This window comes from Coffea eugenioides, chromosome 8 (assembly GCF_003713205.1).
Source record: "Coffea eugenioides isolate CCC68of chromosome 8, Ceug_1.0, whole genome shotgun sequence".
Lineage (NCBI taxonomy): Eukaryota > Viridiplantae > Streptophyta > Magnoliopsida > Gentianales > Rubiaceae > Coffea > Coffea eugenioides.
The window spans coordinates 34,483,766-34,507,321 of NC_040042.1; the positions used below are offsets into that span (position 1 = coordinate 34,483,766).

Here is a 23,556-nt window from a genome sequence, read left to right on the forward strand (position 1 = left end):
CCAGGAAATTTAGTATAGTAGAAGTACCTTTTTCAGCTTGGCTTAGGTTGAATGAGAAGACATTTGGAAAGATTAAATTCTTACAATAATAATGATAAACATCCTATCGTTTCGATAAAAAAAAAAAAAAAAAATCCCATTTTGGAATCTTACACAATATATCCATGAGTTCAAATATATTTAAGTCACTTACGTGAAATTAATAAAATTTCGCAATTGAAGTTTCAAAGTTTAGATTGTACATTGTCACTCTTTTATAACCCTAATTAGTCAAAATTCCTATTATATATATAAAATAAACATTTGTGTGTATAATTCTAAAGAATTTTTTATATTTTGTACATCTCAAAAATACGCTAAAACATATTTGTTCTTCTTAACTAACCATATAAACTACGTAATAAACTTTTGACTTATCATACATCATGATTTATTCTTCAATCTTTGAGAAATTTTTAAATTTTTATACAAGTAAAAAATATTATATCTTTTAACTTATATACATAATAGAAATGATGCGTATTATAATTTCTGCAGAGTTACACTTTAAAACTAATAAGGTGACTATATGTCAATCAATTTATAGTGCATCATATGCAAGAATAAGAGTTAAAATAGGCATAAACATGGTACATTCTTTGAAAATTATAGTAAGTTTCTCTGTAATTTTAGTTTCGTAACTTTTTAAATATATTCATACTATTTTTAATCTATAATACAGGCGAATTGATATCCATAATTTTATCAAATTCATATTTTTTGGCCAAATTTTTAATCTTATTTTGTAGAAAAGTTCATAAAACATATATACCTATAATTCTATAATATTGTGTATTCTACATGTCCCTAATTTTACTAGCTATGCATATAATTACCTCCTATGAACATTCTATGCTCCTTTTTTATGGAGCAAACCTTCTATATTCTTACAGCGAAAAAAGAAAAAAAAAATTAAGAGCAAAACAAGTACTATTGGAATCCTAAATCCTCATAAAATAGGGCAAATATGAACCTAGGCAGTGAAATTTCGTCTTCATTTCCCCTTTAATAACAAACAAAGAAAGAAAAGTAAAGAGAAAACAAGAATAGCCTACCGTTTTCTCTCCATTTAGCTGATTTCCTCTCTCACAAGAAACTCAACTCAACACCGTTTTATACCTCCCAACAGACAAAGCAACACACATTCATCTGGATTCTTCATCAATCCACAGAACCCAATCGGCAAATCCAAAGAAACCAATTTGGGGATTTTTAATTTCTTGCAATTTAAGTCAATTTTTTAGAAACTATTCGTTACAGAAATGGAGCAAGGGCTTGGTGGTAATGGCGTGGATATAGAAAAGAAATTGCAAGAATTGCAAAAGCAACTCTCGAAGAAAAGTATGTTTGAAGAAGCTGTCTTCTCCATCAAATCCCTTCTTCAACAGTATTACTCTTCTGCTTCTCCTCCTCTCAAGAATTTGGTTCGTATCATCAAATCCCCCTTCTTTTTTGGGTTTTCTTTTTTGGTTAGAAAATTTCTTCTCTTTTCTTGTTTTTGAAAGGTCTGCTATGCTTTTATGTGTCTTTACTTTTGAATTTGTGCCTAACCCAGCCAAGCAATGATATGGAATTGGAGAAAGGAGTATCTGGCCTGAGCGAAGTTATGTAGAAAGTGATTAAGCTAAAAAAGATGGGATTTTCAAGAACTGCCAAGTTAGTTAAAGAACATAGGATTTCTGGCAAAGCAATTGCGATATTGTGAAGCATGAGATGGGAATTTATTCCAGGAAATTCATTTACCATTTAATTGTGTTTCCGTATGGGATCAATTAGTGTGGCCTGAACATGGAAGGATAGATCTTTTGTAAAGCTTCTGTTTAAAATGTCTTTACATAAGAGGGCCTATATTTTTGTTACAAGTTCGATAGTTTCTTATAATATTCATATGTAACGTACGTTCAATTGCAAAGCATCTCAACCAGCTCAGGTATAGAAATTTTTCCCTATCCATGGTGTATGCAGTGTTAGTTCTCGATAAAAAGATGATCAGTTCGAGTGAATGTGATTAAGTGGTGTCCTAATTAGCAAAAGGGAAGAAGCAGAAGACTGAAGAGGTCACGGAAGCCTTAGTTGAGAGGTTTTCAGCAAGGTTTTCATCGGGATAAAATGGAAAAATTATGGTCCTTAGTTGAGAGGGATGGAAGGGAGAGGTCGGTGGAAGCCTTCCCTTTGCTTGTCTATAGTTGCTTCAATGTGGACGAGGCCTTAGAAATTGTGTTAGTTGTTTGTAGTTTGTCATCTGTAAACTATACGGTGGGAGAAGAACAAATTTGTTGCTGAATCAATTGGCTTGTTTGGCTCTAGTCTTCTGAGTCCTTTCTTTTTGTGTTTCTTTTTTATTCTCTTTCTTTGACAAGACATGTCATTTCTAGAACAGTAAGATGTTTAAAGGTCTAAAGATTTTATACAACGGTTTACCATATAGGGAAAAAAACTATTTCTTAATCTTTCCTTGTTCTAATTAGGAAGAAGTTCCTTGGCATGTATTGGGGATCTGATCAGATGCTTTATATCCTGTGAAACCAATCGTGTTGTAGTTTTAGGAGGGAAATGGAACGCCAGATAATAAAACATGTCATATGCATAAGTGGAAATGACCTGCTGCTGACTTGTAGTTTAGACTCTTGACCGATATATTTCTTTTTTATCACTTTACAAGCTACAATTTTAGCTCCAATATGGTTTGAATTCAAGGGTAAACTTTAGCATTTAAAGTTGATTGCTGCATTTTCGTATTGGTATGCCAGAGTGCTGATTTCATCTTTCTTCTGCTTTCAACTATCCCAGAAATTCAATATTCTTCCAGACTTGCAGCTGTCACTGCCCAAGCTGTGCCACCTACTAATGGTCTTCTCTGCTTTGTTATATTTTCCCCTTTTAGTTTTGCCCTTGACATCCTGGTGTAGAGCTAAAGACCTAGAGACTATTTTACAGCATAGCCCAGATCCACACGACTTTTACTATTTCCCACCTTCAATAATCATCCTATTGCCAAATTCCCAAATATTATTGCTGCTGGATTTCAGTTGCAGTAGTTGATAGATTGGCTATAATGATCTAGTAAATAAAGATTATTGTCTCCTTATGCAAGTCCATTTGCTACCATAAAGGAAAAGAAATCATAGAGAATACATGCTGTTATTTAATCTAATATTCTTGGTGCACATAAGAGTTCTAAGCTGGTTGAGAATTTGTGGAGAAGTTGGAAAGTGGAACTATAGTTAATGTTCGGCCACTGTTGTTTAATATTGTGCTTCTTGGATTTGGTTTCTTGTTTCATGTTGGTATTTTAATGATGTTTCTCCATCCTTTTCTATGGTTCTTGTTTAGTGGTTAGATGGTGGTTCTTGGGGGAAGAAACGGTGATAGTGTTTGAGGATCATTTAATTGGGAAAGGTTGTGGTAAATAGGAAAGGGTTTTTCTTGCCCTTCAAAGACGAGGTTTAATGCTGTCACTTTTTACGTGTAGACCAATCACATAACCATAATATGAGGAGGTTAAGTGGTACATCTCGTACAATTGTGCAAGCATTTATATACCAATTTGCTTGAGCTGTATGTTGTTCACTGGAGGATGAATCACTTACAGAATTATGGATACTTGTCTTGTCACTTGTCCTGTTCTGCTATGTTCTGGATTAAGATTCTGGGAGAAATACTTCATTTAAAATTTACATAAAGAATCAATACTGTACAGACTTCTTAGCTTTTCTGCTTAAAAGTTTTGTGCATAACAGAACATCACCCTATCACTGTGCATAGTTGAAGAAGTCTCCTCTACATAGTCCTGTGCAATCAAGGACAATTTCTGACTGCATCACAAGGGTCCGAACCAGATGGAACGCTTGCCTCATATAAACAGATAATCTTTTTCCTTCTTATAATCCTTCTTAGTGCATTCAGCTAAAAGTTAGATTGCAATCTTGATTAAGTTTGGGTATCGTATAAGGTGGGTTAAGGTATCTTCTGTTGAAAGGCACTTCCCAAATTTGAGTGGGGATGTAAAATGTATCCCTCATGAAATTAGAGTGGATGAGACAAAATTCTTACTTAAACCTCCTTTGCTACTCAACATACTACCGTATTCTGGACACAATCTTGTCTGATGATGTATAAATGCAATTATCGCATTGGAGAAGTCCTCTATTAAGAATTTTGTTTCAAGCATATACATTGTCTCTTCTTGAAAATATGGAATCGTAACTTTTGCAGTTCTACACTGTCGTATGTCGGGTTGCAACTGTTCTAAAGACAAGATATACGGCACCTGGATTTTGGAATGCTGGGCTGGGGCTTTTCCTGGAAGCCAAACACCTAATATCTGGAACTTCAGAGAGGAAACATTTGCAGAATTGCATTGCTCATGCCAGGGAACATTTGGGTGAAGCAGAGAATCGATCAGAAGATATGGGATCTGCTCAAACGAGGAATACAGGTCCATGAGCATGTCTTTTCTAACTTATGAGCATTCTACTGCCTGACTGCTCAATTGATTTGTTAGAATTGGCATTGGTGATGGTTCAAGTGTGTTTATTTGTTTTGATTTTTTAATCCAGGATTTTTATTTGAAGGACACCTCACAGTTGATCCTGAGCCTCCACAGCCTGATTGGCTGGTGCAATCAAACTTCTTGTCTGCTGCTGCTACCTTGTTTTCTGGAGAATCTTCTAATGAGCCAGTAGGCAATAGTAACACATCTGAAGAAGCAGCAAACCTAGTCCGGCAGTTGTTTGATAGACTTGATACAATGGTGCCAGTGGTATTCTTCTATCTTCTCCATCTAAAACAATATATACTTGGTCCCATGTTTGTAATTATTCTTTGGGAAACAAATTAAAAAGCAGATAAACATTGTATGTTCACTAGTCAGTGTTTAACTTTCTGCTTTTTGAATAGTCTTCCCAGCCTTCTTTACATACACCCACTTGCTGGTGAAACCAAAAAAGAAAAGAATGAGACGTGCTTCTTCTCAAATAGGCAATGGTTATTTTTCATTTTCTGTGGGTTAACAGGAGGTCATAGACATCTATGGACTCAATTCTTGGAGGGTTACCCCTAGTCTAGTATGCAGATAATCTGTTTTAGAACATGATTTGGCTCCTCCTTAGTCATGCAAATGATACAAGAATACCTGCTTTAGCATCCGGTTTGCTGCCTTATCTTTTTTCCTTGGGATTTTGTCGTTTACTGCAGGCCCGATTCTATATCTAAGCTTTGCAATCCTCTGTAAGAGCTGCTAATTGCTAAGTGGTGGCTTTCATGGTTGGCTTGAGATAGAATTAGGTGTGATATCTCTAGTCAATGTTGACCTCCACCTTGTTATCCATGTTCTCTGTAGTTACAATCTGTTCCCGACCAACAAGTTATTTAATCAATACCTAGAACAAGCTGGGGAACATTTAATTGGGAGCAAAGTACTTTGGTTGTCTGTTGGAGATGCATGTTAACTTTGAACTTTTTCTTCTTTTTTTTTTGGGTGAAATGAAGATTCTGGAAGATGGACCTGCAGCACCAAGAGCCCCACCTGCAAGTAAAGAAGTGGTGGCAAAGCTCCCTGTTACAACTGTTACAGCAGATGTCTTGAGCAAGCTGGGTGCGGATAGTGAGTGCGCCATTTGCACCGAGAACTTGGTGCTGAATGATAAGATGCAAGAGTTGCCTTGCAAGCATATCTTTCACCCTCCCTGCCTTAAGCCCTGGCTGGTAAAAGCCTTTGCTCCATTACTACTATCTGGAGACAAATTTTGGCTTTGTTTTATGCATGCAATTTATCATTTGCATCTGATTTTCATTTTTATACAAAATTCTTCTTCACACAGGATGAACATAATTCTTGTCCAATCTGTCGGCATGAGCTGCGAACGGATGATCATGACTACGAAAGTTGGAAGGAGCGAGAGAAGGAAGCTGAAGAAGAGAGAAAAGGAGCAGCAAATGCTGTTCGAGAAGGGGTGTCCATGTATATATAGGTTAAACTGTTATTTCTAATGTTTTGGTATTCCAATGTTCTTGTGATGGCATAAAACTTTGTAATAATAAACATTATTATTTTTTCTTGATTTGGTTATTGACTATTTCACGGCCTTCTCCATTGTTTCTTATTTCTAATTCAGAGATTTTATTATTTAGCAATACGCTGTTCCTGAGGGGTTGCTTCTTGTAAATCAACACTATTTCAAACTTGATCTAGAATGCTAGAGATGACATGGATAATCTGGGGTTGTTTGGTTTTCAAGTATTTGGAAGGGTTCTTATTAACTCTTTAAATTCTGGGATCTGATTAACATTAGCTATTCATTCGTACCTTAAAGAAAAATGGTCTTGGTGCATGTCTGAACCTTTCCGTGTACCCTTCTCATGAAGGGTACGTAAAATTCAGAGAGTTTACAGAAAACCAAAGAAAACTCACATGAGACATGCAACAACAAAATGCTTCACTAAAAGTTAATGGGGCAATGCATAAGAGATTCAATGAAGCCTCGTAGGGCCAAAGTGAAAATCAGCCCCATTGGATTAGATGACCAATTAAACACCAACAGAAAATTAAGGAACTCAAATACCCTACAGTTGATCCTTGAAAACTTGGATCTTATCCAAAAGAAAATTAGTCCTTTCTCTTTTTTGCTTTCTTTTACACATACCTTAGTTTAGGTATTCAACTAAAATGAATGAGACAGGGTTGAAAACACACAACTATTTTTTTTTGTTTTTTGCCTTGTTGTTGTATGCAATTGCATGCACGTACGTAACCTGCAAAATCATGTGCTTCTTTCTACTGGAAACGTAATGTGAAGGTATTTGGACTGAGGTATCACCATCTTTGTGGTCATCACATCCATATCTATGGTCCCTTCTAGTTTTACTGCTTGCTAGCTGGCTGTTATACATACTATACACACAACAGCTTACATTTCCTGCAATTTATTCTTTTAGCCTTTTCTTCTTACTTCTTGCAAGTTGTCAATATTGCAGAGCCGTTGCCAAAACAGTCCGTCCAAGTGTTACTAAAGATAAAGAATAGCAGTACAGAGTTCCCACACTTCCCCCCCCCCCCCCCTCCCCAAAAACAAAAGTCACCGCCACCCCAATCTCAGCCGCCCTTAACCGCACACCAGACGCTGAGATAATTAAAGAAGGCCCACTACCGCCGGACCTTATTGCGGAAAGTGACTTTACATTTCCCTCGAGGAAGTTGTTGGTTTCCGCCCCGGAGGAATGCTGGGGAGGGGTGATTTTTGGGGGGCGTCGTGTATGATTTGATGCTGGTGTGCATGAAAAGACAATAATAAAGTCAAATCACTCGTATTTCCTAGACTACGTCGTGTAATTATACAAGCGAGTTTGGATAAACGCTACTTATGTATGTATGTATATGTATATATTTATATTTATATATTTCGGTCCTTGAAGATTATTATTATTACTTCCGGACTAGGCTCGCTGCTTCTATTACTCATTATCTAATTCGGGCCATAAAGGCTACTATCAATTTAATACTGCTATTGAAGATAAATACACATAAAAAGCATCAAGAGAAATTCGTTTGGAAAGATCACATGAATCATTGAAAATTGAGTTCCCAATGGCTCCACAATTTACAGAAAGACATCATATCAGTAGTCTTAGTTTAATTTGGGGTGTTTTTACAATAGACTTGTCTTTTCCACACCTAGAATACTAGAAAATTTTAAAATAGGGATAATTTCACAAACCTTCCCTAAGGTTTATGACAATTTCACTCGGCTCCCCTCAAATTTTACAAATTACATTGACCTCCCTTGTCATAATAAAATGACTATAATAACCTTCACTTAATAAATAATTCATACTATAATGAAATAAAAAAAAAACTTAATCTTTTCGACGATCATGTTTACAAGTTATAACTAACGACGATTCCGCTCACTTACTGTCACTTCGTTCTCATCTATCAATCCCTTCCTCCTAAAATTACCACCAACCATTGCCTATAACTATAGCCAATCACACCACAAGTAATCCTTTAAACTTTACTATATATTCTTATTTCTCCTTTCTTCTCTTTAAAATTGTCAAATCACAAGTTTAGTTGAAATATTAGATTTAATGATTAAAGTAAAATCCAATTTCACGGTCAAACTAAAAGCAGATAAAAAGGCACACAATAATAACGCAATTATGGGCCAAAAGAGGAAGAGAGATTAAAATTGGTAATTTTGCTAATTTGTCTATCATCCATTCAAAAAACTTTTTAAGATGTTAATAAGTACATTTACATTTCTTTTTATACTTGACAATTGTTAGTTGTGGTTTCGCTATAGAAATAGAGTTTCTTCTGTGTATTTAAGACGTTAACATGTTTGGAGATTTGACGGTAGGTTAGATTATTTTGTTTTAAGAGGGTGTGTATTAATTTGAAAATTGGGGTGTGATTAGTTGCAAATAGAATTTTGATTTTTGGTAAAATAAATTTCTTGAAAATTTCTATAGTCATAATGATGCCTTCCCTTCTTTTAAACTTGATTAATCCCATCCATGCCTAAATCTCCTTTTAAGGTTTTTTTTTCAAGGCCATAATGTGGCACATGTAGTGGGAGTTGAGCCACTTATATGGAACCAAATCATGGCATCCCATGTTGAAAATTATTCAAACATAATGGCAGTTGATTTTGAATTTGACTGAAGGATGGAACAAATCTTCAGAATTGAATATATGTTTTGGGAGAAGCAATTTTATGACTGTGATGATGGAATTGCTTGGATTTAGAATTTGGAATTAGACTATTTATTAGGCTAGTTTGTTAATATAGTGGGTTTAGTTGAGATATGAAAGTAAATAATTGGCAAAATAATTTTTGTTTTATTTTTGTACAAAAAGGGTAGCTTAGGGTTTTTGAGAAAAAATATAGCCTTTTGGACCTATATTGTTATATAAACAGTAAAAGCAAGGGAGATAGGTGTAATTTAATAAACTTGAGGGGAGGTCTCTACAATTGTTAGAAACCTCAGGGAAGATTTCTGAAATTATCCCTTTAAAATATATCAAAACAATAAGAAGCATTATAAAATGAATGGTACGTGAAAGCAAAAGCATTAAAAAAAGACAAATTCATAGAATGTACAATCGATTGAAATTCCATTTTAATCTCTGAGCTTTGGAAGTTTTCAATTTCATCCCAAAAACTCAGTAACTATAAAAATTGCTACTGCTATACAAGAATGAAACATAGATGAAAATCTGCATGTAGGGAGACAGACGAAAATATGTATGTGAGGGAAGGACTAATTTCACTTTGTACTCTTGAACTTGTATTATATTCTCATTTTACATCCTAAATTTTAATTTTAGATACTTGACCCTTACCTCTCAGATTTATTGCACTTAAATCTGATTGATAATATCGTTAGCAAATTAAAGGAATAGAGGACTGTGCAAATCATTAAAAATATATCATTTTGTTGTGACTGTGATCCTTTTGCTTTTTGACCACTTTCAGCATATTGTCATCGATTTGCGCAGTCCTATAGTCCATTATTTTTGCTGACAATATTATTGATTAGATTTAACTAGGATAAAACGGAGAAGTTACTGTGCAAAGTGTTTGAAGTTAAAGTTTAGTGTGCAAAGCAAAAATGTGATACAAATTCAAAGGTATAAAGCGAGAATGATATTTTAGTCAATTTATTTGTATTTTATTTAGTTTTGACAACAAAATATAGCTTTGGCAAACATTGATAATGGAATAAAGATTACATTTTGACGTGAGTTGCCAAACAACCAATTCAAGGAAAAAACCTATTCCTATTGGAATTACCTTTAGATTCCGTCATTAGATTCAGATATTTACTAATTTATTTGCCCCAAAATTATTATATAATTGAAAACTGAAAAGTACTCTAATTAACTTGTGATTTTTCAGCCTAATATGTTTATTTTTCTTTTAGTTCTAAAGACATAGTCTAATTTCAACACTAAATTTGAGTAAATTTTTTTTTATATTAAAGCACATTTTATCTCTCCTCCTCTTGTACAAACAAAGATAATTTGTTGAAACTTGAAAAACCCATTCTTAGAAAACAAAAACGTAAGAAATTGAGAATTATTCCATTTTAATTCAAGATTATGTAGAATATTTCTATTAAGTATAATACTTTTTATAATGTGATGTGAGATAAAAAGGTAGTTGAAGAAAAAAAGAATTAATTATTGGCATAGAATATCAGAAGAATCTCCCAAAGAAATTTCCAAATAATACCTATCTAAATAAACATTGATTGGAATTAAGTGTACCAATATAGAGGTTTTAAACCAAAAGTCTAGTTCTACTTTAGACCTTCTATTCAAGATGATGGTTAAATACACTGCCAAGCAAAGCTACTGACATTTAAACCACTTTGTAGTTTACTCACCAGCTATGAACTTGTTTGCTTTTCTTTTTTTTTTTATGAATTTGTTTATTTGTTCCGAATTCGAATCTTTTAATTAGCTGATAGTTGTTGAATGTGAGAAGGGTACGAGAAGAGATGAAAGGGTTAAAAAAATTTGAAAAGAGATTTAATTTGAGATTTAATTTTTTTTTAGTTGGCATGAAAAAATTGGCCCGCTGACATTTTGTGTGGGGACCGCGCAGCGCAGCACTCGCGCAATCCGCTGACCTGGTGTTGACATGTCACTTTCCTGGAACCGCACGTGCGACCTTGCTCCCATTGGATGCTTTAGGTCATTGCTGACGTGGCATCGACCCCAGCTCCTCCACATTCAAAAGATAGCCGTTGATCTGATCATGAACCATCACATCACCTCCGTCTGTATTTACATTCGGGCCCCACCATTTAATAAATATCCAGCAATTTTTTGGGCAAAAACATAAACGATCATTTCAGAAACCACCCATGAGGTTTTTTGAAAATATCATTTTGGTACCTCACAAGTTTCCAACACTTAGGTCTAGATGGGGAGTTTTGAAGAGAAAAAGAAAAGAGGACAAAGTCTAAAATATGAGAGAAAAGAAAAGAAGAGAAGGAAAGGAAGAGATCCTCAAGTTATTAAAAGTTTAAGAACAAAACAAAATGGTTTTGGGCATGTTTGGTGTTAATATTTTTTCATATTTTATGAGTAAATTTGTCATTTATAAAAAGTTTGCATGTAAGAATTTTACTTTCTTTTCATTTCTCTCTAATATGAAGATTTTTTTTTTTGTACTTAACTATCTGTGATCCTATTTTTCTCATTTTCCCTTCTTTTCCATCCACTCAAAACTCCCAAAAAATAAAATGGGTTAGTCCTCTCCCTTCTTTTCTGTTCTTTTCTCGCCATATCATTCTATCCAAACTAAGCCTCAGTTGTGTTCAATTTTCACCATGGAGCAAAATAATCGAAGAGTAAAAATTGGACCATAACTAGCTGGCATCAGCAGAAAACTTTTTAATATTCCATTACTGACTGTATGCATTTTAAAGGGAACATAGACACATGCATGAACTTACTACAAGAGAAACAATTCAGTAATATATTACGCAAGCTGCCTTAGGAAGCTTCAGCTTTGAGTTTTCTTAATATTATGCAGGAAAATTTTCACTAGACTTTTGGGGTTCGTAGATATTTTCAGGATTCTTTCGAAATCTTTCAGAAGATTTCGACCTAGTTCCATTATGGTGTTGACAATTGATTTAGGTTTTAAAGTGTTTTTTTTTTTTTTTGCGATCAAATGTAATTTTTGCAAAAGCACAATCACAATCTGAGTTAGGTTTTTTTTTAATATACATCATAATGTTGCACAAAGTTGATGACCAAATGAATCTCGCTGCTCCATTTGAATTAGCTATTTTTGGGAGTGATTTTGAAAAATTTTACTGTAATAGTGTATATGAAAAATTTTTACGATAAAATTTTTTTAAAATATTTGATATATTGTATGAATGAGATACTTTTTGAGTTATTGTATATTACTGTAGTATTGTATTTAAAAAACTTGTTTCTGAAAAAATGATCAATCCAAACAGAGCAAAGTGCATTTTGCACATATGCAACTAGTTAACAATGTTGAGATACTAATAAAAAGAACTATTACTTCTGAGACTCTAGGAATTAGAGGTTTTGAACTCAAGTTTTCCCGAACGTTTCTTAAATCCCACCATTTCCCTATTGGAAATAATTTTTTGTTAATAGAACTATCGCTCAAACGTTACGTAGATAAATTATGCTTCAATTTAGGAGCTAATCACCTAATACACGATCTATTTTCTATCGGTATTTATGGCCCAACAATGCATGTCACGATACAGCAAGTTATAAATCTTATACTTCAGTTATATATATATATATATATATATATATATATATATTGAAATCTCACGTACTAATGTATTAAAACAATGAGATTAATTGAAGATTTTGGTACCAATTTAGTCAAATTTATGAGGAACGAACTGATTAGTCTAATAGAGTTAGTACCTGTAGTAGTTGCAAAATTGAATAGATCATAATGAGAGATCTATCCTGATCTCGTACTCATCCTTATCCCATATATTTTTTCTTAAAACTACATATTCCTCTGATATATCACGTCTGTTTATCACTTATCTGACGATTTTGCTTGACCTGTCTAGAAAATTAAGTTTTGTCCCCTTGAAAAGTGAAAAATTTTCAGAAGTATCTCTATAGATAAAATTTTTGGATTAATTTTCTATACATATACATTTTTTTCCATTGGATGCATAACATATAATTCGAATTTGCATTTGAAACTCAAATTTTATATATATGTCGTGCATCCAACAGTAATAGAATGTACACTGTTAGTATATATAAAATTTACTCAAAATTTTTGGCCCTAATGAAAGCTTTGAAAATTTCTATATGATACCCGTAAGTAATATATATGTAATGCCTCTCAAAGTAAATGTTCTAATTCTACCTCTACGTATTAGTATGCCCTCAAAAAAAAAAAAAAAAAGAGACAAAAGGGCGAATAAGTACTATCTTAAAAAGAATTATAAAAATTTTCAGTTCATTTTTTGCTCAACTAGGGAATATTATCACTTCTAGAGCTCTAAAAGACATTTCCAGTGTCATATCACACGTCCAAAAATTTCACCCTAACACTAACTTATGACTTTAACAGTTTGTTGCGCATTTTGTTTCGGCAACTTTTGATATCACTTATTACTACTAATGATTTTTTGATTAAGTTGAGGAAGTATTGATGGCCATTGACCAAAAGAAAATGGTAACAGAAATTTATTCAGCATTGAATATACAAATCTAGAATTGCAAAGACTTGTCAATTTTGGCAATTTAATGAGAATTAATCTGTGATGGGAGGGTATGGTTTTGTCAAGAAGATGATAATGGAGATGCAGTGGCGGTGGCAGCCAAAAATTGTTGTGTGCTTTGCAGGCAACAGACCATGGTTGGCGGTGCCGTGACAGCAATAGCAAATAAGCCATTTAATGGCACCAAACCGATGGATATATTCATTTGTCATCAGGTTTAATTCCAAGGGTCCCCAAAACTTACTGGTGCTGCACAGTTGCACAGCCCAGATTTAATTATCTTTACCTGCCTATCTGCACAATGTTGGCTTGGCTAGTGCAGAAAGTAAGAACAACTTTCCTATTTGGAATAGGTATAGCCATTAATGAAAATGAGCATTAAGGATGAATGCACATTAATGTTATATGGAAAATCTTCTCAAAGAAAATTATATGAAAAACATGGCTTTTTTTAGATGCATATGTAGCTTCTACAATTATCAGTTTCATTTGCATGGTGTAATATTAATTTACACTAACATAACAAATATAAATACTGAACTAACAAATCTAGACATTTGAACGACAAAGTATAAAAGTGCAATAAATTTTATGGCTCCTTAAAATTTTAGTTTCAAGCAGATAATTTTGGATAGGAGTTTATTTGAATGATTTATTTGAGATAATTACTGTAGCACTTTTTGTGACGTGATGTATGTGAAATAAAAAAAATGATTGAAATTTGTGAAGCAAATTATTTTATCTGAAATTATCTCAATCCAAACAAGCCTCAATCTCGTTCTTCCAAATTCAAGATCAACACATCTCACCACAAATTGTACATTGTATCACTATTGTGATTGCAGAGAACCCATATCTATATGAGTGTTTAATTTTGATCAGTTGAATTGATGTTGACTAGAAGGATTGAACCGTGGGCAAGAAAGTTACCTAGTTGAGTAATTTACTAAATAAATTTTGTGGTGGAATTTACCAGTGTGATGCTCAAAGAACAATTATTAGATAAGACTGTAAAAGGGGATTACAAGATAATAATAACAATGAGAACTGCCTTCTCCACTTTTTAATGCAGTTTAAGCTCTAACAGTAAGATAATAGGAGTTCTCAAAATAAAGGGTACACGATTCTCTTTCTAATGAGGTGACCTAAGAACATATATCTCTGTGATAAACTTGAAGTAATTAATGAAAGTGAAAGACTGAACTTTGTTTACCATTATATTTTTCTCTTCCTACTCTTCATTTTCTAAGCTGCAATACTTCGTTTCCAGTAGATTTAAAGAAAAGGGTAAATGAGAGTCAATGTTTGCTATTTGCCATGAGAAAATATTAACTCTCTTCTTGAATCTTACTCAACTAGAGGGCTAACCACATGACTTGCGGGATCCCGGATATCTATAATTGCTTCTGATAATTACACCATGCAATTAATGTATGCAATATGCAATACAAGTAATGATATAACAAATATAATATTAACATAATAAGTATAAACACTAAGAAACTAACATATACAAGTATAACAATTATTGTCAATTGTTGCAATTTGTAGTCAAAATTCAATACCAACCATCAAATTTCAAATTTATCAAAATTTCACCGTCACCGTTCTCTGCAATTACCATGATTGCAAAGAATTATGGATAAAAGCTCAATTTATGGTAGCAAAATTTGAAAGTCTAGATTGTGGAAAAATATAATTTGTCTTGTTTAGCATGCTAGATGTGCAAAATTTTAAAATAGTAGTGTTTTTCAACGGCATATTTTTTTTTAAAAATATTTCCAAGAAAATATTTGCAGCCCAAGATCACATTGATAAATCTATAAAATTGCCTATTGCCACAACACATGTTATGCCATTGAGGTTTTCCCAATACACTTTCTCCATCTTCAAAAGTAATTATCTTTGCTTCTCCAAACACGGAATCACAAGGTAGGTGATGTACACAAATCGTATTCAATGACCAAATGAGAAAGAATTAATGTAAAATTGAGCGTCATTTATATTGAAGTTGGAAATTCTATCATAGGGAAGCCTCATTGCAACCTCACGATCTAAACCATCCATTAGGGAGAAAAAAAATTAAAAAAATGACGCACCCACCCCCTAAATATTGAGTACCTTAATTTGGCAGTGTAGATTTGTGGGGGAGATAACAATAAGGGCTCCTAAGCATGTAAAATTTTCCAATTGAAGTACCTATAATGTTGCTACTACGTCATATTGAGATGTGTTGAATGAGTAAAATGACTTCTTGCAGCGAAAAATAAAATTTTTGAATCATTTTCAATTAATGGTCTTGACTATAGCAAATGAACAATTACTTCTTTTTTTTTGCTAATTTTTATTAGTTCTCTTTACATATTCACATGACTTCAAACATTTAGCAGCAAATGGTACGTAGTAAACTTTCAATTTCCTCACAAGATTATAATTTTGAAATTCTTTTGATAGTCCGCAAGTAGTGACATATCTTGATTGTGGTTTATTACCAAGGACGTTGATTTTGTAACTTTTAGTCATAGTTAATTTGGCACAACCATATCTTTTTATATGCCATACGTAACAATTATTTACCGTGCTACAAAAATTCCTCCACACGTAACCAAGATCATCTCACAAAAAAAAAAAAGAAAAGAAAAGAAAGCAATAGTAGTGTTTATACATCATTCAGACCTGTCAAGCTACAGTGAATCAGAGAGATCAGTTATATGGAATCAATGAATGCTGAGCTTTCTAGTTTCTACTAGCAGAGTTTTTGTGCAGTTGTATTGCATCCCTTCCACATCTTGCAAGTGCAAGTTGATAATCATCTCATCTCATCTCATCACATAAGAAGATAAAGGGAAGAGACTAGTCAGCGAGAGAGATGGAAAGACAGAGGCATTCATATGTCATTCATTTCTCACACAAACGGTGGAGGGGTGGAATCAGAAATGTGAATGGTATCCAAAGAGAAAGAGAAAGAGCTTTTGAATTAGGTTTCCTCTGGTGATAATAATGTGTAGTAATGGGTTCTGGACCTTGTGGTCTATGGTCCTTTCTTGAGTGTTTTTCGCTGTAGGAAAGCGCCATTCGTCAAAACCATCTGCTGGGCACCTGCGAAATGAAGGGGATTGGTGGAATCAGGTTTTCTATAACCTCATCTGATAGAGAAGCCAATGCTGCATCTGTCTTTGATGTTATCCACAATTAACAACACAGCAGCAGCAGCAGCAGCCAGCAGAAGTCAGGCCTCTTTCCCACTTTCGTTTGCCTTCCTCTCTTTCATTGCATACCATAATATTTTATAATTCTTGCTTTTTTTTTTCTTGTCCTATTTTAATGTTCTCTAGTTTATCCTCTCTTTCTCTCTCTCCCCCGGCAACAAACCCTATTTTTCCTTTATTTTTTTTTTGTTTTTTCCTCTCCAAAATTGACTGTTTTCTAGTGCTTATTCTCTATTTGTTTAATTCATTTTTATGGTATAGTATCTTCTTCTTCGTCTTTTCGAAAATAGAAGTCAATATTATTAATAAACTAGTTGAAAATAGTTAATTAACCTTTGATGATTTATTGGGACTTTAGATTTGCTTTGCAAAATTTAGAATAAGCAGTTTAGAAATATAAAAAAAAATATACTACTACATCTTTGGAGATGTTGGGGTTTATCAATTAATTACTAAATTTGGTACATATTCTCTTTAGTTTTATACAATCAGTTGTTAATTAGGTCCATATGACAAACACAAGGTAAGGGTATAAACTAAAATTAGTCCTATATACTTTATGACAGCATTACTTAGCAATCAGGTTAAAAAAGTTCCATATTCTAATTTGTGAATCTCGTGCTAACGATTTTTTTATCTTTTTATTTTTTTTCTATCTTATAACAAAAAATTTACATGTTTTGCATTTTATTTGACAAAACACAACTTCAGATTGATTTTTTTTTTTTTGGTGGGGGAGAGGAAGGAGGGTTTGAGATATAAGATCTAGCCGGGTTAGGATGTTAAACAAGAAGTTCGACAAACTGAAACTTCCTTGTCGTTGTAGAAAATGCCATCTTGGTATTTTTAGTAAAAAATCTTGAAAAGCAAGGTTTGTTAAATGGTAAAATAGTTGTAGTATCACTGTCTAATAAAAGGCATGTAACTTGAAATTTAATTTTGATATGGAACAAGCCATGCACAAGGTTTGAGAAAACAACATTGGAAATTTTGGAAAATTACCTAAAGCTCTATCAGTGTTTTTCACTTCCAAAGTAATAGGATAGCTGTGGATTCAACAATATATAAAGAAATCATATGAAGTGTCTCTAATCATATAAATTCTTCTGCAAGGAAATCTAAAAAAAAAAAAAAAATGAAGATTAAATATTGGAATTTTGATGATGCCAAAACATGAATTGTGGTTTAAAAAGGGACTTTGACTTCCAAGAGAATATTTAGTTGAGGTACTCTTAGTTAGGTTTGGTGCAGGTACAGTTGAGATTTCGTATAATTATTTGGTTATTGTATAGTTTACACAACTTGGTGTACATTGATATTACTTTGTTGTGTATGTGAATTTTGTTCATGTATATCAACTTAATATATAAATACATCCACATGTGTAAATATATATCAACTCGTGAAAGAAGTATAACAATCGCACGATTGTATCAAATCTCAACTGTACCTGTATCAATCCCCTTTTAATTCTTTAACTTTGTAGCCTATGTTAGGGTGAAACTTGAAATTTTTATTCTTAACTAAGTCAAAAGTTAATCAGATACTAGGATACTTCACTAATAATTTAATCTCTCTGTCGTACTAAGTACTCGTGATGACATAGGAAGGAGAGGTAATCATGAGGTCCTTACTTCAACTCTCAAATCCTTTCCTTCTCCTTTCTTCTTCGTAAGATTTTAGGTCTTCTTTGAATGGAAAACATAGGGTTTACAGCAAGTAAAGACTGGATCCTAGTTACCTGTACACAGAGTTAAGGGCTTATAGTGCTTCAATATCACAGGCTCAAAACTCTAAGAATTTGGAACTAGGGAATTATTATGTACAATCAAAATAAAAAAAATGGCAATTAGGTAATGATCTGCTTTGTTTAAACTGAAACTTTCATCAGTTGTGATCTGGAAACTCAAATTCTTTTCAAGTATATGGCCTACAACATATGTCATACTAAAAATATTACCACCAGACGACCAACTCTGAATACGAGATAACAGGAATTAATTGTAAGAATTCAGTAGTCTCTTTTGGCAGATATCATCCAAAAAATTCAGCCTAAATAGATGTGTAGTCAACTACAATTTCTGATGTGTTCTAACCTACTTGTGAATCAAACAGCTGATAAGTAATGGTATGGAGTTCCAGTATGAGACTGCTAGAAAAATTGTAGACCAAAATTAGTTCATAGAAATGAATTAGAGCAAGATGAAACTTTTTCTGCAGAAGATTGTGGAGTTTGACTGCTAGTTGCTCCTCAGATTTTAGATTAGAGACTAAGTGAAAGGGTAGTTGCTAAATGAGTAGTCTTTTTTGGCAGATATCATCCAAAAAGTCCAGCCTAATGGATGTGTAATCAACTATAATTGCTGAAGCATTCTGACCTGCCCTATAATACATGTACTGTTCTGCTGTTATCTTTAAGATAAACAATTGATTTAGAGCTCACAAAGCATTATCATATTAACAAACATTTTGTTGCTTCTGCACTCCGTTAAAAACTGCTGATTGGATGTTGTCATGTGAGAGAGGCTTGTACCAGCAATAACCGCAGCTTTGAGCAATGGTATGCTTCTGAAGAAAAGTAAATCTGCACTGCCTGCTTGGTAGTGGGAGCATTCCCTTTATTTTATGTCTCATCAACAATAATTTCTGCTCTCAGAGCAAATGTTGCCTACCAGCAGTTGGGGGAGTATTATCTATAGATTGGGTTGTGGTCAGAGTTAATAATTTTTCTGCGATCAATTACTTCATTGCTCCCCAAGTACACAACAAGTAGTACTTGTGAATGTCAGCTTGCAATTTTGAATAGTATTATACCCTTGGAGAATGGATATGATTTATTTTGACATGAAACAGGTAACTTTTATTTAGTAGTACCCTCAGGTTGTCTTTTACATGAGGAAATTTTACCAAATTTGCCACTGACATAGCATTCTGCTAGAGGTAGAGGGTTTCAGAAGCAATGCCACTGCAACATCCTAATAGTACTTAGAAATCATGTAATGAGTGTTTGGAGAAGCCACAGCAAGAAATGGAACAGAAACTGATATGAAAGAGGGGATGGTATGGAGCATTTCTGTCCTTAATAGGCCGTATAGTGGCTTTGCAAAAAGGTCCAAGTTCTCTGTTTCATCATCAGACTAATAATTTTCAGCAAATGGAACGGAAAATGTTGATTTTATGGCTTTTTTTAATGCTAGTGTGGTCACACATATATTTATTTAAGCAAGAATTGAAGGTTACAACAGTAATGAAGATTCTCATGTCAGTTTCTACGGCTTCTTTGATGACGTCCTCAGAATCTGGTCCCAGTGTATAAGCTTGCAAACAAATAGAAGAAAACCCTTTAGATAATCTGTGTCCGAGATCACACATTCAATCATTAGGATGTTAATTCGTTCACTTAAAAATATGTGTTCGTTGATATTCTTCTTAAAGAAATGATCTTACATTATCTGATAGATGTTTGACCTGCTGTGTGAATTCAAAGCTAAATTCATGCTTTTGTGACAGAGAGTCACACTAGATGATGCCATTTCTCCAACCTTTGAGAAGGGCTGTTCACAAAATTGAGCTGAGTTTGCTGACTTGAAATGGATTCCATGTGAAGTTATCACAAAATTTGTTTTGTATGCATGTGTTTCAACCATTTTTATTAAATGTCTGACTTAACGAAGAAGACAATCCTTCCCCCCCCCCCCCCCCTTTTTAACAACAAAGGCATAGTGGAATCTAAAAATAAGTTCCTAGTTCTTGAGTGTTGGCCGGAGTTTGATCATTTGTTAGTTCTACCATAGTTGTGATCCCTTAAAAACAAAATAGATCTTTAATTGGAAGTGGGAAAAAGAGATTTGAATAAAGCTATTTCACACTGAGCTTTCTTTGGTTGCAATCTAGCAAAGGAAAAATATTGATATGTGAGACCATAGTTGTGTAAGCAATCATAGGAGAAGAGTACATTATTAGTGAAACTTTGGATTCTTGACAAAATTGCCTTAACAGGGAATTTGACCATTAGGTTGATGGTGTAAGCTAAACTTTTTCATCCTCTGATGGATGGATGAGTCTTTGAAGCATGCAGGATGAGTTAGTTGCACCAATCTATCAAGTGGATTGAGGTCAGCCAGACCTTAATATGTGTTTTGGAGACTTTTGTGATGAGATTAAAATGCAAAAAAAAAAGAAAAAGAAAAAAGACCATACTTGTAATTTTGATGGCAAGGGAAGGGTGCATCAGTTACAAAAGCTTTTTTCTAACTGCCAATTTAAGGCTGGGAATAAAAAAATATGGAACATCCTAGTGGTTTGCCAAAAGAGGGAAAATTCCAAAAGAATTTAAAAACCCTAGAGACTGTCGCCAGCTATTTATAACACCCATGAGACCTCTGCCTCTGCATTCTGTACTTTGCCTTTCCAGAAAAGTGAAAAACATGATGTTTCAGACAACCGCCCTTCTTTCAAGACTCCACCACTTCATTTTCATCTGAGTACAAATACACCTTCAAGAAAACCAGCAAAAAAAAATAGAAAAAACATAAACAAAGAGGGAAAGAGAGATGAGGGGAAGATCTTCTTCCAAACAAGGAAGTAAAGGAGGAATGGAAATTGACAAACTTGATAAACTAAAAGAAGAACCCCATCTCTCTGGTGCATACATTCGTAGCCTGGTTAAACAGCTAACCTCTACTAGAACCAAAGATCCACTCAACTCCAAGGACCAGGACAGTCCAGAAGATGGAGATGGAATCCCTGGCAACACAAATTTAAGTAAAGATGTTGATGGCTTCGGTGAAAAACAGCCACAATCTCAGCCATCCCAACAGCCTCAACAACACAAAAAACAGGTCAGAAGGAGACTCCACGCCAGTAGGCCGTACCAAGAGAGGCTTCTGAATATGGCTGAGGCTAGAAGGGAGATTGTCACAGCACTCAAGTTTCATAGAGCAGCTATGAAGCAAGCTAATGAACAACAACAGCAACAGCAACAGCAACAACAACATCAGCAGCAGCTGCAGCAGGAAAGTGAATTGCAACCACAGCTGCAGCCTCTGCAACAAGAACAAGAAGGGAAATCAAAATCTAGGAGAAATCCGAGAATTTACGAATCCCAGATGACCAACAACTTCACTGGCTATGTAGACAATCTTCCTTGCTCAGCCTTTGCTTGTCCTCCAAATAATCATCCTTACTATTGGCCTTTGCCTCCAGTTGCTCCACCCCTATTCCCTGAAAATTTCAATTTTGTACTCCCTAATCAACCATTAGGCCTGAATCTCAATCTTCAGGATTTCAATGACTTAGACAGAAGTTTTTACCAAAGTACCAACATCCCATCAATTTACTCCTCAACCTCATCTTCATCTACTTCTTCTTCACCCCCTCTTTCTGTTGCCACTGAGGAAGTCCCTAGTGTGGCAATACCACAAGAGGGGCTTCCTATGGTGGCTACTAATGCTGAGTCAAGCATGATGAATTTTGGAGACACAGATTTGCACCATGCAATGGATGACCAGGAGATGGCAGAGATCAGATCAATAGGTGAGCAGCATCAGATGGAGTGGAATGATACCTTGAATTTGGTCACATCAGCATGGTGGTTCAAATTTTTGAAGACTATGGAAATTGATCCTGAGGAAAAGGCCGAGGAGTATGGGAATTTTCCATTTGATGAAGTCATGGAATTCCCTTCATGGTTGAATGCAAATGAGAGTTGCTTGGAGCAACATCTAAATGATTATTGCTTTGATGACTACATGCAAGATCCTGCCTTGCCATGGTAAGAATTTGTTTCTCTGATTTTTTTTTTCAACTATTTTCTGACTAATGTAAATGAACAATTTTATCTTTTTTTTTTTTATTTCTTGCCTATGGCCTTACTGACTTGTAAGATTCTTGTTGTTTTGCAATATAGGATTGTCTATTCTCTTTTACGCAATGCAACGAGTTCATCTTGTGCTTTCTTTGCTTTGACCCAATCTGAAGGCAGAATCACTTTTGTGCATGTACTATGATTAAAGCATAAAGATCAAATTGACTTTGGGTTCTGGGGAAATGGGAAAATGCGAGCCTTCTTAGATTGTCTGCTGTTCCCAATACACACTTAATTCTACAGAAGAAGCCCCATAAATTATCAATTATTCTTCTTATATTGGCAGGTGATCACATATGATCAGTCTACAATTAAAATTTAGTTGATTTGGATGGAGAAGAATGAAATTGTGAACTTTTTGGTCAAAAGTTCTTAGACTCAAGGTCTTGCTCTGCTTAGTCCCAAATGATCTCTCATGCTTATCACTTGCTGCTTCTGTTTTCAGTGCAGAGAGTTAATGAGTTATTAATTCACTCTTTCTTATTCTTTTTCCCTTTCTTTTTCTTTTTTCCTTTCCTTTTTCCCCCTCTGTTTTGATTTTCATTCTCTGTACTTGCAGCATGGAGATTGAGGAAATTGAAGGAATGGATGGGGAGTGGTTATCCTGAAAAAGATTGATTGGTTTTTGTTATAATCAAATCTTTGGCTATTCTTTTATGCCCCAGCAGCCAGAAAAGCCCCCCTGCCCACCAAAATCAAGAAAAGATTAGAATAAGGAAAGGAGGAAGAAGGAAAAGATGCCACTGGAAATATATTCTTCTTCATTTTTTTTTTGATTTTGTATTTCCTCATTAATAAGGCTTGCCAGAGAATGTGATATGGACAAGCCATGAAAAATAATAAAACAGAGAAGGAAGAATCAATATTTAGTTTATTTACCTTCCTACCATATTTACCTATTAAAATATTTGAATATACCAAATTGTTGGACATTTTGCAGAAATGTTTTGGCTGCCTTGACCGCCTTTTCTTTTGTAATAACTAGGATGTTGAATTATTTGTGTCAATGATGAATCATTTGGTAGCTTGAAAAGATTGGAATTCGCTTGGAATTGCGGTTGTAATCTATGGAAAATTTGCTTAAATCCTATGTATGGAATGCAGCAAATCCATTTACATCTAGCAATTCCAATTTTCTCAATGAACCAAATACAGCCTGAGGTACAACTCATTGCAACAAGAAGT

General features: G+C 34.2%; 2 protein-coding genes across 2 annotated transcripts; both read left to right on the forward strand.

Annotated features, from left to right (window-relative positions):
• The first annotated feature begins 1,074 nt into the window (after positions 1–1,074).
• Positions 1,075–6,255, forward strand: LOC113781668 (E3 ubiquitin-protein ligase AIP2). Its single transcript, XM_027327640.1, has 5 exons — positions 1,075–1,463; positions 4,255–4,477; positions 4,599–4,801; positions 5,530–5,745; positions 5,862–6,255. The coding sequence occupies exons 1-5, from the start codon at positions 1,302–1,304 to the stop codon at positions 6,009–6,011; spliced, it is 954 nt and encodes a 317-aa protein (XP_027183441.1). The 5' UTR covers positions 1,075–1,301; the 3' UTR covers positions 6,012–6,255.
• Positions 6,256–20,748: 14,493 nt separating this feature from the next.
• Positions 20,749–23,331, forward strand: LOC113781426 (putative uncharacterized protein DDB_G0291608). The gene is made up of 2 exons (XM_027327360.1): positions 20,749–22,278; positions 22,931–23,331. The coding sequence occupies exons 1-2, from the start codon at positions 21,059–21,061 to the stop codon at positions 22,977–22,979; spliced, it is 1,269 nt and encodes a 422-aa protein (XP_027183161.1). The 5' UTR covers positions 20,749–21,058; the 3' UTR covers positions 22,980–23,331.
• The last annotated feature ends 225 nt before the right edge of the window (positions 23,332–23,556 follow it).

Coding starts and splice junctions, on each gene's coding strand:
- LOC113781668 (XM_027327640.1), top strand. CDS start 1,302: ATGGAGCAAGGGCTTGGTGGTAATGGCGTGGATATAGAAAAGAAATTG. Junction 4,802..5,529: donor TTGATACAATGGTGCCAGTG/GTATTCTTCTAT, acceptor GGTGAAATGAAG/ATTCTGGAAGATGGACCTGC. Junction 5,746..5,861: donor CCTGCCTTAAGCCCTGGCTG/GTAAAAGCCTTT, acceptor TTCTTCACACAG/GATGAACATAATTCTTGTCC.
- LOC113781426 (XM_027327360.1), top strand. CDS start 21,059: ATGAGGGGAAGATCTTCTTCCAAACAAGGAAGTAAAGGAGGAATGGAA. Junction 22,279..22,930: donor CAAGATCCTGCCTTGCCATG/GTAAGAATTTGT, acceptor CTGTACTTGCAG/CATGGAGATTGAGGAAATTG.